At 39.4% G+C, this 13,850-nt stretch overlaps 1 protein-coding gene across 1 annotated transcript; it reads right to left on the bottom strand.

Moving 5' to 3' along the window:
- Positions 1-437: 437 nt before the first annotated feature.
- LOC103185939 (natural cytotoxicity triggering receptor 3 ligand 1-like) lies at positions 438-12,570 on the bottom strand. The gene is made up of 8 exons (XM_007904703.2): positions 12,276-12,570; positions 9,978-10,289; positions 7,281-7,394; positions 6,119-6,162; positions 5,754-5,864; positions 4,707-4,823; positions 1,519-1,634; positions 438-908 (listed from the first exon to the last, which is right to left on the bottom strand). The coding sequence occupies exons 1-7, from the start codon at positions 12,568-12,570 to the stop codon at positions 1,542-1,544; spliced, it is 1,086 nt and encodes a 361-aa protein (XP_007902894.2). The 3' UTR covers positions 438-908; positions 1,519-1,541.
- Between the last annotated feature and the right edge of the window lie 1,280 nt (positions 12,571-13,850).

Genomic DNA, 13,850 nt, shown 5'->3' with positions numbered 1-13,850 from the left:
CCTACATGCTGAATAATGCAGAAACCGCTAATGGTGGAGAAAAGTTCATAAAACCACACTCTACATTCAGTCCGAGAGCATGAGACACTTGTAATGGAATCATTTAGTGTGAATATCACAAACCACAAAAACAACAGGTTGAAAGCCCAATTACTTCCTGTCCAGTACATTTTAACAGATACTTCATGGGTAGAACACCCACACCTCAATCTTTCCACTGCTGAAGGATGAATTGATCAATTTTGAGCCACTTTGATATTTTATTCACCAGATTTGAAGCTAACTCATACCACCCTTGCTGAATATTGAAAAAACAATGTGATTAATGGAGAAATCACACGACTTCTGCTTCAGATTGTTCTTTATTGAAAAGGTTCACAAAAAATGATACGGCATATCTTTAAAAAAGGTGATAAAGCGCGATACAATATGACGCCAAACTTATTTAAGCTGATTATGGTTTGTGTTTTTGAGGATTGTTTATTGTGGTATAAATGACCATTTCTGAATTAAAAAATTCGCCAGATAGGTCTAATGACATTATCAGATAAATATAAAACATCATTAGTACTTAAATCCAAAAATAAATTTAAGAAGGATTACTTTTCTACAAGAAACCACCTAAAATATTTAAAGCCCACATGTAACTACAGTTGTGTTTGACGGATGCAATTCATTACTCCACATTGTATGGAATGACTAACATTGTACTGTACACTAATCAGCTTCCAAACATATCATTGTGGATCCTGTTTCATCAAGATGGCCTCTATTGCTCCTTTCGATTTTCTTGCCCATGACTTGGCTTACTCTGTATTCTTGTCATCGTGTTCAGATTTTCCTGTTTTCTTGGAGGCAGAAAATTCTAAAGCATCATATGTCAGCTGCTAAGCTGCCCCTTGATTAGCCTGTAAAGCCAATGTTCGGGAACATTGTTAGTTTATCCTTTTGTCCAACTTTGATAAAATACTGATAGTTTTGTAAGTGTAGTTCTAGGTAAAAGTCAAGGCATGGGGTTGGGGAGCAAGCAGGAAAATTAGATTGGCTTAACTGTGTGGAGCAAAACACAGCTGGTCAGTTAGTAGAGGGAACAAATTTAGGATAATCATAAAAATTGAAAACTGAAAAATTGGTGTTAGAAAAATTCTTCACGCAAAGTATGGGCACAAAGTTTTATTTCTCTGTAAACGAAGAAATGGGAAGGACAGATTCTTAAAGAGTGAGAAACTCAGTGGATTGGTGAGCGAATAGAAGTTTTAGATTGGGCTAATTGGTGTGGAAAAAGCATTCACACAGCTTGGTTTGGGAAGAATGGTCTGTTTTGCTTCTCTGGCATTATTCTATGATTCTTGAACTGCAATTTTCTCTGGAAATACTGGTGATGTACTAGCAGCACAATATTGGTGTGAGTGAGCTGAGTCGCTATGACAGAGAATATAACCAATATACTAAAATTGGTTTATAAAATTGTGACATTAGGTCTTAGCTCCCCGTAGATTACTCTGAGTTCTTTCTCACCTGTATCTCGGTATACACTGCATTTACTTCACGGTGAATATTTTTTGTGTTGTCTTGGAGTCAGAAAAATGAAGAGTAGCATATGTGAGGTTGTTACCAGCTGCCCCTTGCATGGTCTGTAACAGGCAAGGATTGGTAATTTAGTTAGTTTGCTCTCTTTGCAAAAAAATCAGAAATATCATTGAAAATACCCATATAAGAACATAAGAACATAAGAATTAGGAGCAGGAGTAGGCCATTCGGCCCCTTGAGCCTGTGCCCCGCCATTCGATAAGATCATGGCTAATCTTCAGACCTCACTCTTATTACCTGCCCTATCCCCATATCCCCTAATCCCTATTTTTTAAAAATCTATCAGTCTCAGCCTTGAAGATGTTCAAGGACTGAGCATCTACACACTTCTGGGGGAGTGAATTCCATAAATTCACTACCCTCTGAGTGAAGAAATGTTTCCTCAACTCTGTTCTAAAAGGCTGACCCTTAATCTTAAGACTGTGACCCCTGGTTATAGATTCTCCTACCAGGGGAAACAAACCCTCAGTGTCTACTTTATTCCACCCTTTAAGAATCTTATATGTTTCAATAAGATCTCCCCTAATTCTTCTGTACTCTAGAGAATACAGCCCTAGTTTATTCAGCCTATCCTCATAGGTCAATCCCCTCATCCCAGGAACTAACCGAATGAATCTACTCTGCACCCCCTCCAGGGCAAGTATGTCCTTTTTTAAATAAGGAAACCAAAACTGCACACAATACTCTCGGTGCGGTCTCACCAAGGCCCTATACAATTGCAGCAAGACTTCCCTACTCTTGTACTCTAAACCTTTTACAATGAATGCTAACATGCCGTTCGCCTTCTTAGTTGCTGCTGCACCTGCAAACTAACTTTTTGAGATTGGTGTACAAGGACACCCAAATCCCTCTGCACTCTAACACTATCTAATCTCTCCCTCTCTAGAAAATAATCTGTTTTCCTATTTTTGCTACCTAGCTGAATAACTTCACACTTTCCCATATTAAATTCCATCTGTCACCTACTTGCCCACTCCCCTCGCCTATCTATATCCCGTTGCAATCTTTTTGCATCATCCTCAGAGCTTACTCTCCCACCGAGTTTAGTGTCATCCGCGAATTTAGATATGTTACATTCAATGTCCTCGTCTAGATCATTGATGTAAATTGTAAATAGCTGAGGCCCAAGCACTGATCCTTGTGGCACTCCACTAGTCACATCCTGCCAATTCGAGAATGACCCGTTTATCCCTACTCTCTGTTTTCTACCCATTAGCCACTCTTCAATCCATGCTAATATGTTCCCATTAATCCCATGGGCCTTAACCTTGTGCAATAGCCTTTTGTGTGGCACTTTGTCAAATGCCTTTTTAAAATCTAAATATACTACATCTACTGGTTCTCCCCTATCTAACCTGCAGATACATCTTCAAAAAACTCTAAAAGATTAGTTAAGCATGACTTCCCTTTTGTAAAGCCATGTTGACTCTGCCTAATCTTGTTATGGTCTTCCAGGAATCCCATAACGACATCTTTAATTAAGGACTCAAGAATTTTCCCTACTACTGATGTCAGACTAACTGGTCTATAGTTCCCCATCTTTTCTCTCCCACCCTTCTTAAATAGTGGTGTTACGTTTGCAATCTTCCAATCAATGGGAACCGTTCCAGAATCCAGAGAATTTTGGAAGATCAAAGACAAGCCATCCACTATCTCAGTAGCCACCTCTTTTAAAACCCTAGGATGTAGGCCATCAGGTCCAGGAGATTTATCAGTTTTAAGACCTGATAATTTACCTAAAACCATTTCTTTACTAATATTAATTCCTCCAAGTTGCTCGCTAACATTGTCTTCTTGGTTCCCCTCTATTCTTGGTAGGTTTTCAGTGTCTTCTAAGGTGAAGACAGTAGCAAAGTACTTGTTTAATGACTCTGTCATGTCTTTGTTCCCTACTATAATTCCGCCCGTCTCTGCCTGTAGCGAACCCACATTTACCCTTGACAGCCTCTTCCTCTTTATATATTTGTAAAAACTCTTACAGTCTGTCTTTATGTTCTTCGCTAGTTTGCCCTCATATTCCATTTTCTCCCTCTTAATCACTTTTTTGGTTCTCCTTTGTTGATCCCTAAAGTTCTCCCAATCCTCGGGTTTACTACTTATCTTAGCTGTTTTATAGGCTTCTTCCTTTAACTTTATACTTTCCCTAACTGCTCCAGTTAGCCACGGTTGGGCCACCTTTCCCGTGGCATTCTTATTCCTCAAAGGAATACGTGCTCGCTGGGGATTTTGCACTATCTCCTTAAACGTCTGCCATTGCTGGTCTACTGTCAAATCCTTTAGTCTAACTTATTTTGGCTAAATTCTTTCTCATACCAGCAAAATTGGCTCTACTTAAATTTAAAACTTTTGCTTCGGACTTAACTATTTCTCTCTTTAACTTAATGCTAAATTCCATCATATTATGATCACTTTGCCCTCGAGGAGCCTTAATTTCCAGTTTGCTGATCAGCCCTGCTTCATTGCACAAAACAAGGTCTAATATGGCCTGTTCCTTGGTTGGTTCTTCGGCATACTGATACAGATAATTATCCCTAATACATTCTATAAACTCTTCTTCTATCATATTTTTCCCAATTTGATTGTCGCAATTTATGTGCAGATTAAAATCACCCACAATTAATGTTTTTCCTTTACTACGTGCTCTGCTAATTTCCTGATTTATACCTTGAGAGATACTGTGACTGCTGTTCGGGGGGCTATAAACTACTCCCACTAGAGTTTTCTGCCCCTTGTTGATACGTATCTCCATCTTGTTTATTCCCATATCTCACTTGATAAAGCCAACTATTCAGTGCTATAAGTATCATAGATGTACCTGGCTCCAACCCCAATTTATATGGAGAAAGCTGCAATGAACTCAACATTCATTGATGTGTGTGTGTGTGTGTATGCGCGTGTATGTGGTGGTGGGGGTGGGTGGTGGCGTGTAGGTGGTGGGGTGGGAGTGGGGCTGATGGTAGGTTTCCTACCATGTATAGGCCCTACCATATTACTTTATATGTTAGAGAACCTACCATCACTTTGCTCTAATAATCAGCTCCTGCAGCTAACATTGCCACATATCATTGATTTTGGTTTCCTGTAAACGCCCTCCAATGTCCTTCGCGATTTCTCACCTGCACTGCGGTATACTCTATATTTGGGTTGCTTTTCTTAGGTTTTCCTACTGTCTCCGGGCCAGAAAACTCCAAAGTAGCATATACCTGCTTATCATCTTCTGCCTTTTGTTTGATCTAAAAAAGCCACGGAATTGGAATTTAATGAATTCAGTCTTTATACGAAAATTCAAACAGAAAAAAAAATAACCATTGGAATCTCTTTGATAGTTTCTTCTATAGCTCAATTGTAAAGACAACTGTTCAGTTCCAAACCCATCTGTAGGAACCCAGAGGTACCCAGCTCCCTCCCAGAGTTGTCCAGGCAGCGAGGCAAATAACCTCAACATCCCTTGCCTGGGAATGGAGAGGGGGGACCTCTCAGGTAGTGTGCAATTCGTCAATTGTCTGTCGGAAAGAGGTGCGTAAGACTGTTTCCATTAAGTAGTGATGTCTATCGAGGAGCCTAATTTGCTGCATGCACTGTCTAGGCTCACGAATAAAGAACAATATTTGGGATAAGTTGTTGAGGTCTTGGGGACTAGAGGCCCCGTTCAGTATATAATTCATGGGCCTATCGACTTCTTTATTGAAACTCACAATAGGCTCTGCTTTTACTACCTTACCAAAACAAGGCCCAGTGTGAAAACAATCTGCTGAACTTTCCTTTCGCTCTTTAGACTAACGTATACATGTCCTCTATTTTCTGACTCTCTTATCAGCGGGAATAGCTTCATTCTTCATACCATGTCAAAATCATTGCGAATTTGATACACCTTTATCAGATCCCCTCACAACTTTCTTTGCTCCAATGGAAGCAGATTTCTCCAGCTTCCTTATATAATTCTCACACATCTTCTTGGCAGATTTTAACATAATTTGTAATTTGGTGCATGTTGATCAGATCCCCTCTGAACAGTCTCGCTCCAATGAAAACAAACCACACTTCACAAATCTTCTCTGCAGGATTTAACATCCTCCCTGAAGTGAGGTGTCCAAAACAGAACACATGGGCTTCAATCTCTTTATTACGGTTAGAATAATATAATTGTATATTTTCAGCTGTACCTTGGCGTACACTGTCCTGTCCTCCTGATGTTTAGGTCTTGAAAGTTTATTGGAACTTTTCAAATCCAGTGTGATATAAGTCACCGTCTCAGCATCTCCTCCTTGCATTGCCTGTAAATCACAAACTGAAACTCTCAACTTTTGCCCTAATGTATGGGAATGTTTTCTCAAGACCGGTTGGCTTGTTTATTATGTTACCTGCATTGCTTTGGTGCCTCATATTGGTGTGAACCCAATTTGAATGACATAGTGAAACGGGTAATCAGGTAAGAAATATTTTGAAAACATCCTCATATAATTATAAACAACACAATCCTTTTCAATGCTATCAATCACCCTTTAGGTATGCATGGGATGTATGTTACCTGTTGGTTATGATGGTCTGGATCATTCTGTTTCCTGTGTACCCCTAAAATGAATGAAATACAATAACTGACATTTTTACTGAATCTCCAATTGAGAATGAAAACAATAATAATATAATAATAATAATAACCCTTGCATTTGATAAAGTGCTTTTCACATCTTCTAGATATCTCAAAGCAATTCACAGAATATATTGTAAAGTGATTGACTGTATGTTTTGTGGGCAAAACACTGCAGCCAATTGCGCACAGCAGTGTCCTTCAAACAGCCGTGGATTGAAGTGACCAATTTATAATTTTTTTTCTTGAGGGTTTATTATCAGGCATGTGGAGTAAGGAAATTTGCCTTAGGTTTCACCCTGCCAGCAATTTATGTGTGTGTGTATACATGTGTGTATGTGTGTGTTTATATATGCGTATGTGTGTGTATGTGTAAATATATGTATGTGTGTGTATATATGTGTATATGTGTATGTATGTGTGTATATATATATATATATATCTGTGTATATGTGTATGTATATATGTGTGTGCATATGTATTTGTGTGTATATGTGTGCATGTGTGAATCTATATATATTGATATGCGTGTCTATATATGTATGTATGTGTGTGTATATGTGTGTATACATAGGTGTGTGTGAGCATATATGTGTATGCGTATATGTATACGTGTATGTATGTGCATGTATATATGTGTGTGTGTATATGCTTGTGTGTATAGATACGTGTATGTGTATATATGTGTATTGGTGTATGCGTGTATATGTATGTGTATATGTATGAGTCTGTGTGTATATATGTATGTGTATCTATATATGTGTGTATGTGTATGTGCGTGCGTGTGTATATATATCTATGTGTTTGTGTGTGTGTGGATATGTGTGTGTGTTTATATATATATACGTGCATATGTGTGTGTACATGTGTGTGTATATATATATGTGTGTGTGTGTATATGTGCGTATGTGTGTGTATAAATGAGTATATGTGTGTATGTATGTTATAGAATAAAAAGCAATTGGGCAACTAGAGCTTCTAGGTCTATATTTCGATGCAAAACCGTCTTTCTGTGTCAACGGAGGACAATAGCACTTGCACACTTACATGTCTCAAAATCAAGCATCCAGAATTAATCAGAACAAAACAAATTGATTCTTACCTTTCATTTTCATAAATTTGGATCGATTTCCAAAGAATACTAAAAGCACCAAAAAAAACAGCCCCACTGTACATCCAGCGATCAGTGATAGATATAGCAACCGATCCTTTTCTTCTATCAAAATAATATAAGATCATAATAATGAAATAATAATCCTTGCATTTAACATAATGTCTTTTCACATCGTCAAGGCGCCTCAAAGCACTTCACATGATATACTGTAAACTGTTGGATTGTGTATTTTTGGGCAAAACACAGCAGCCAGTTTCCACACAGTAATGCCTTACAGTCGTTGTGAAACACAACACTTTTATTTGGGGGATTGTTGGCCTGGACACTGGGAGATGAGAGGTTAAACTGCACATTGTGATGCAATGGTTTACAATTTCAGTAATTGCACAATTCTCCAGAAAGTAAAGTGTTTTCAGGACAAATTACGATTTTCTGTTTATCCATTTTAAGTAAAATCTATATATTATATTAATAATAATAATCCTTGTATTTGATATAGCACCGTATCATGTCTCCAAGATGTCTCAAAGTGCCTCACAGAATATATTGCAACGTGAATTAACCGTATATTTTTGGGCATATAATGGATGTTTCAGGTGACTTGTTTTACCCATTGAAATTAAGATATTCGATTATATTTACTGTAGAATAAGAGAGATGAAACAGAAAGTTAATTATTTTATAGAGAGACAACTGCAGATAATGAAACATGTTGGCAGGGCACAAGTGATGATTGACGTTGAACAGAGTCAAATATTGCATACATTGTGCGCTAAATTACATTGGGATACGGGCTGCAGGGTCATTAGTCCTCAGGTTTAACTCCCGATTTCAGGCGAAATATGGTTGAGTTCTGACGAAAAACACAATTATTAATAATAAATAATAGTCCTTGCATTTGATGTAATACCTTAGTGTCTTTTGACTATATTTTGTGGGCGAAACGCAGCAGCTAGTTGCATCAATAATATCTCACAAACAGTGAGTGAACACTTTTATTTGTGGGATTATTGGCCAGACCACCAGGAGAGAGAATCTTCCTTCTCTTTTTGGATAGTTTCATGGGATTGATAGCGTCCACTTGAACAGGCAGACGGGATCTTGGTTTAATCTCTCATCCGAAGGATGTCACCTCTGACAATGCAACACTGCAACACTGGATTGGAGTGTCATCTTACTTAGACTATGTGAATCTAAGTCCCCAAATGAGGTTTGAACTCAAAATGTTCTGACTCAGAGGTGAGTGTGCCAGCACTCCGCCAGGCTGACACAGAATTATATGAAGCCTATGAACAGAGACTGTGATCTGGGAATAACAATAGTTAGCACAGTGAAACCAGGTCAGACAGAGCATTAAATATATTTCAGGGACAAAATATTAACTCATAAAAAATCGGAAATGTGATGAAAATTATAGATGTCGTGCTCAGATTCCTCATAGATTAGAAGGTAATCTTTTGAAACCCAAGGTTTTAATATTTCCAGGGGCAAGTGATATTATTTTACAACACCAATGGTTCAAATATTCTACGATGACTGTTGAATGTGATTCTATATGCATGAGGCAAACCACATGACAAGAGAAGATAGATATTCACAGTGTGAATTGGGAAACATTTGATATAGTAATAAGAACAATAATAATAATCATTGCATTTGATATAGTGCCTCATCACATTGTTGAGATGTTTAAAAGCATTTTACAGCATATATTGTAAAGTGAATTAGCTCTATATTTGGGGGCGAAATGCGGCAGTCAATTGCACCCAGTAGTGTGCCATAAACAGTCGTGGATTGAGTGACAAAATTATTATTATCTTCTGAAGGGATTATTCCCCCCCCACCTGTCCCCCTTCACGTAGGGAGGTGTCATGGAGTGCTTAAAGTAACAACAACAATAACAACTAGATTACATTAGTATAGCCCCTTTCACGTCAGGAGGCACTGGACAATGTGTAGCATTTCAGACCTGAGCTGGGGTCAGGGTGGGAGAAGGGAGGGGAGGGGAAGGGGGATGACCGATGGCATGGTCGAAGAGGAGGGTTTTGAGGCAAGACTTGAGGAGGCTAAGGAGGGGCCGAGGCGGAGTGATTGGGGACGGAATTCCAGAGATGGGGGCAGAGTGGCTGGAGGCTCTCCCGCCAATGGTGGGGCGGGTGGGTCGGGGGGACGTGGAGCAGGCCGGAGCCGGCTGAGCGGAGGGAACGGGTGGGTTGGTAGGGGGTTAGGAAGTCACTGAGGTAGGGTGGGGCGAGGCCATAGGCTTTGTAGGTGAGGACCAGAATCTTGAACTGGATCCTCTGAAGGAGAGGGAGCCAATGGAGTAAAGATGTAGACTGTGTGCTACTCATGGTAGCGTTTAACAGGCATGTTATCATTAAATAGATTAGATTGAGGAGTGGTACACTTTATAATTTTCAGTGTAGCACATGATCCAGTTTGGACTTTTCAGTAGCATCAACTTTCTGCAAAATAAAAAGTAAAACTAACCTACCCACTGACACAACCGAGAAAATCATTAAACATTTCTTATCGTTCAAAGATTCTTCATTTTAAGTAGAATGTTTTTACATGAAGCAAATTATGAAACTGTATGGCTGCCATTTCTCACGTGAATTAACAGAAGGAAATATTCTTGTAAAATACAGTTAACACTAATTAATACTGCAATTATTGGATTCCTACCTATGTTGGGAAGGTGAACCGTGTAGTTGCCAATTCCCGGAGTCTGGAGGCTGAGGTGAAACACCCGACAGGTATAAACAGTCCCATTCTGGACAGACTGTGTCTCCTCCATACAGCTGGAAGCTTCAAACAATCCCTCTGCATTCAATTGATTAGTGGTGATTATCCCAGTTGTAATTTCGGTGCTGTTTTTAGACCAAGTGAAGGTGACATTCTCTGGATAAAATGCGGTTGTTTCACACAAGAGAGTCAGAAATGGAGATGAATCTTTTTGAGGAGCATTAGAGGAAAGCTTCAGTACAATTGGGGGCACTGCAATAAAAAATCTTTGATATAGCATCTGATCACGTCTCAATTCACTTTGCAGGCTTTATTGTAAAAAGTGTTGCCTGCATTTGCTAGCAAACACAGCAGACAATTTTGTGCACAGAAATGTCTCACTATAGCCATGAAGCGACTGACCAAATTCACCAGCTATTAATAAAACTTTTTGAGTCACTTCCCACTAATCTAGAATAATTTGACATTTTTATGTGATCTGGATTCTGGTGTAAGAGGCACAATTTTCACGTTTGCAGAAAACACAAAAATATGGAAAATGAAGAAGGTGCATTCAGTTATTGCAAGAAGATGCTATCCAACTTCAGGGGGAATGTACAGATTCATTGAATGGGCAGAGAAATGACAAATTAAATTTAATGCAGACACGTGTGAAGTTTACAGTCTTTAAGGTGATGAGGGGTTTTGATATAATGAACCTCTGGTCAGAGAGTCGGTGACTAGATGACTTCAAATTACGATAGTTAGCAAAGGAGCAAATAAGGAAGTTTACGATTTTTTTTTCACACAGAGTGTTAGGATATAGATTGTCCTGCCGGATGCTGTGGTCGAGACACATTGTATGATCGTTACTACTTTTTAGAAGGGAACTGTAAAAATTCCTAAAAGGAACTTCAAAGATTCAGTATAGACAATATGAGCCAAATTGTCTTCTTTGCTATAAACTTGAGAAGTCACAGGTCTCTGATGGGATTCCAGATTGTTGAGGAAACCAGTGAAGAGACAGTAGAGGCTCTACCAATGATTTTCCAAATGTGTTGGAAACTGATAGGGTGCGGATGATTGAAGGGTGCCAGAAGGAGTGCCATTTTTCAAGAAAAGTGCAAAAGATAAACCAGGAACAAAACAGCTGGTTAGTCTCATTTCAGTTCTCAGTAAAAATTTGGAAGCAATAAGGGAGTGTTCCAGAGTTTTGGAGTGTAGTGGCTGAAAGCTTGACATCGATATTGGGGCGGAAGGTGAGAGGAATGAGCAAGAGGTCGGTGCCAATCGAGCGGAGGCGCCGGTTGGTGCATTGGGGTGTGAGGAGGTAGGAGAGGTAAAAGGAGGTGCCAAAGAGTGAAGGGATTTGAACACGAGTGTGAAGATCTTGAAGTCAATCCAATCGGTGATGGGAAGCCTGGCCAGAACTGGTGAGATGTGGGTACGGATGTTTGGTTCGAGTAAGACAGGCATGAGTTAATCACCACCCTCTGCCACCGCTCAGCTGGCTCCGGCCTCCAGTTCGTCCCTTGCCCCCTCCGCTCCACCATCAGTGGCCATGCCTTCAGCCACTACACCCCAAAGTCTGGAACTCTCTCTCTCAATCCCTCGGCCTTGTCCACAACCTCCTCACTTTCAAATCCCATCTAAAGACTTTCCTTTTTCATCCCGCTTACGGTCACCTCCCCTTTCTCTCTCCTCCTGGCTCAGGGTCAGACTCTCCCACTATAAAGCGCTCTGGGGCACTTCCCCTCGTGAAGGGCGCTGTATAAATGCAAGTTGTAGTAGTTGTGTTGTTGAGTATATATTGATGAAGATAGGGAGAAACTAAATATTCTTTTGTTGTAAAGGTTTAAACGGCACTGCTTAAACTATTTCTAACACTCAATTGTACTATAAAACATCTAATTTCAAATGTTCTTACTGCGCCCTATCTTCAGTCTTGTGAGAGCTGACTCGACCGGCTATTCCCTCGCCCGGGGCTGCACAGAGCGCCCACTGTGGCTGCACAATTCCTTCCCGAAATCAATCCTTTTCACCATTCCCTCTCTCCTTTCAAATACTTCCTGAAGTTGTAGTTCTTTGACTGTCCTTTTGGCTTCTCTCCCCTCCCAGCTTGGTCTCAGCTCCTGTTGCCCCTCAGCCTTTATAAAACATTTTAAGATGCTTTCCCAACAATGAGAGGCGATATATAACTGTAAACTATGGCTCTAGTAAAAATAATAGTTACAATCTCTGCCATATAGTGACACTTACCACAGACAGTTAAATGTGATCCAGCTCCATCTACTGTTATATTTCCCTGAGTCACGACTGTACAGTAATAAATTCCAGAGTCTTGGAGAGCTGCATCCAGGAGCTTGAAGAAGGCGCTTCCTGTATTTTCCAAACCAAATACTTTCTTGTGATCACCTGCCAGGTATTCACTCTCTCCCTGCTTCCACCAGTATATTCTCAAACTCGTGGTGAAAGACAAGGCGCAGGAGAACTTCACATTTTCACCTCTATTGATAGCGACGTGTTTGGGATGTTGAGTTACGTGGATCGACATCCCGTCAGCAACTGTCAGAAATTAATTCAAACATTGTTTTGAGACAAAAGTCCTGCAACAAAGAGACAAACCCGATACTCGGTACACTCGGCAAGATAGAGACTCGGTTGACTATATGAATGGATGCAACTAGAATAAGAACTTTATCCTTGTCTTTTTTCAGCAAACTAGGATATTGAATAAGGACAAACCTTTAGTAATGATCCACATGAGAGACAGACACTGAAACGCAACACTCGCCAACATCCTGATCTCTGACTGAGACAAACCCTGTAAAGCTGTCACTGATCTGCAACAAGGGGTTGTAAGTCAGTTGAGATAAAATGTGTGAAAGTGATGCTTAACTTCCTGTCCCTGTGGGCGCAGTGGGGCTCCCACTCTGATTTTATAAAACGTTTTCAGACTTCCGTACCTGAAATGTGATGTTGTGATTGTCTCCTATAAAATCTATGATATTTTACGTCAGACTAAACCAATATATTTGGTAGTCTAGTTCCTACTCTGTCAAGTAGTATTGCACAGAGCCTATACAGAGATACAAAGGGTAAAGATTTCAAGCAGTTTAAAGTTCATCTCTTTCAAGCACTTATTACATCTGTGTATATTTCTTTGCAAAGTTATATTTACATATATATTACTGAGATGAAGTGATGGCAGTTGGTTAAGTACTGCTTGAACCAGGAGATTGCAGTCCCACTATGATGGATGCAGGAATAGAGGCAGTGGAGGGGGAAGTGATGATCTACTGTGCAACTTAGTTCATAAAAACCTTTGTAAAATGAAAACGTTCAAAATGAAAATGTTTGTAATAACGTACTTTTTACTCTCCTACATTAACATTTCGAATAGGAGCAACAGCTACTTTGCATCATTTGATAATTTCAATGCACTGGTGAACTTGAAGGAAATTTGTTTCATATCCATGCATTACTCACGCATTTGGAGATAAAGAACAATATTGTGACCATCACTAATATTATGCATAACTTTGTTGTTTTCACACTATTTGTTCCTTTCTCTTTCAACTGCACATAAATATACACCATGCACAATCTATCGGATTTATAATCATTTGTGTCTTACAGTTAATATATATTTCCACAATCATTCTCACCATATATTGTTAATATTAATAATGCATTGTTGAATACCAATAGTGCTAATTGTGTAATCCTACGATTGATTGTACTGAGTTCTACTTTTGAGGCAATACATTGTTGATTTTAAATAAAGTGCATTTACAATTGCTAGTTTCACTGTCTTTTGACGCAATATTATCG

Source organism: Callorhinchus milii, unplaced genomic scaffold (assembly GCF_018977255.1).
Source record: "Callorhinchus milii isolate IMCB2004 unplaced genomic scaffold, IMCB_Cmil_1.0 Scaffold14, whole genome shotgun sequence".
Taxonomy (NCBI): domain Eukaryota; kingdom Metazoa; phylum Chordata; class Chondrichthyes; order Chimaeriformes; family Callorhinchidae; genus Callorhinchus; species Callorhinchus milii.
Note: the sequence above shows the minus strand (reverse complement) of the source record. Positions and strands in the feature narration are given on the sequence as shown.

Excerpts from the sequence above, each read along its gene's own strand:
- LOC103185939 (XM_007904703.2), bottom strand. The coding sequence starts at position 12,570 with ATGTCGATCCACGTAACTCAACATCCCAAACACGTCGCTATCAATAGA. Across the intron at positions 10,290-12,275 it reads ATCACATTTAACTGTCTGTG|TGCCCCCAATTGTACTGAAG; the intron begins GTAAGTGTCACT and ends TTTTTATTGCAG. Across the intron at positions 5,865-6,118 it reads CAGACCATCATAACCAACAG|GCAATGCAAGGAGGAGATGC; the intron begins GTAACATACATC and ends TGTGATTTACAG.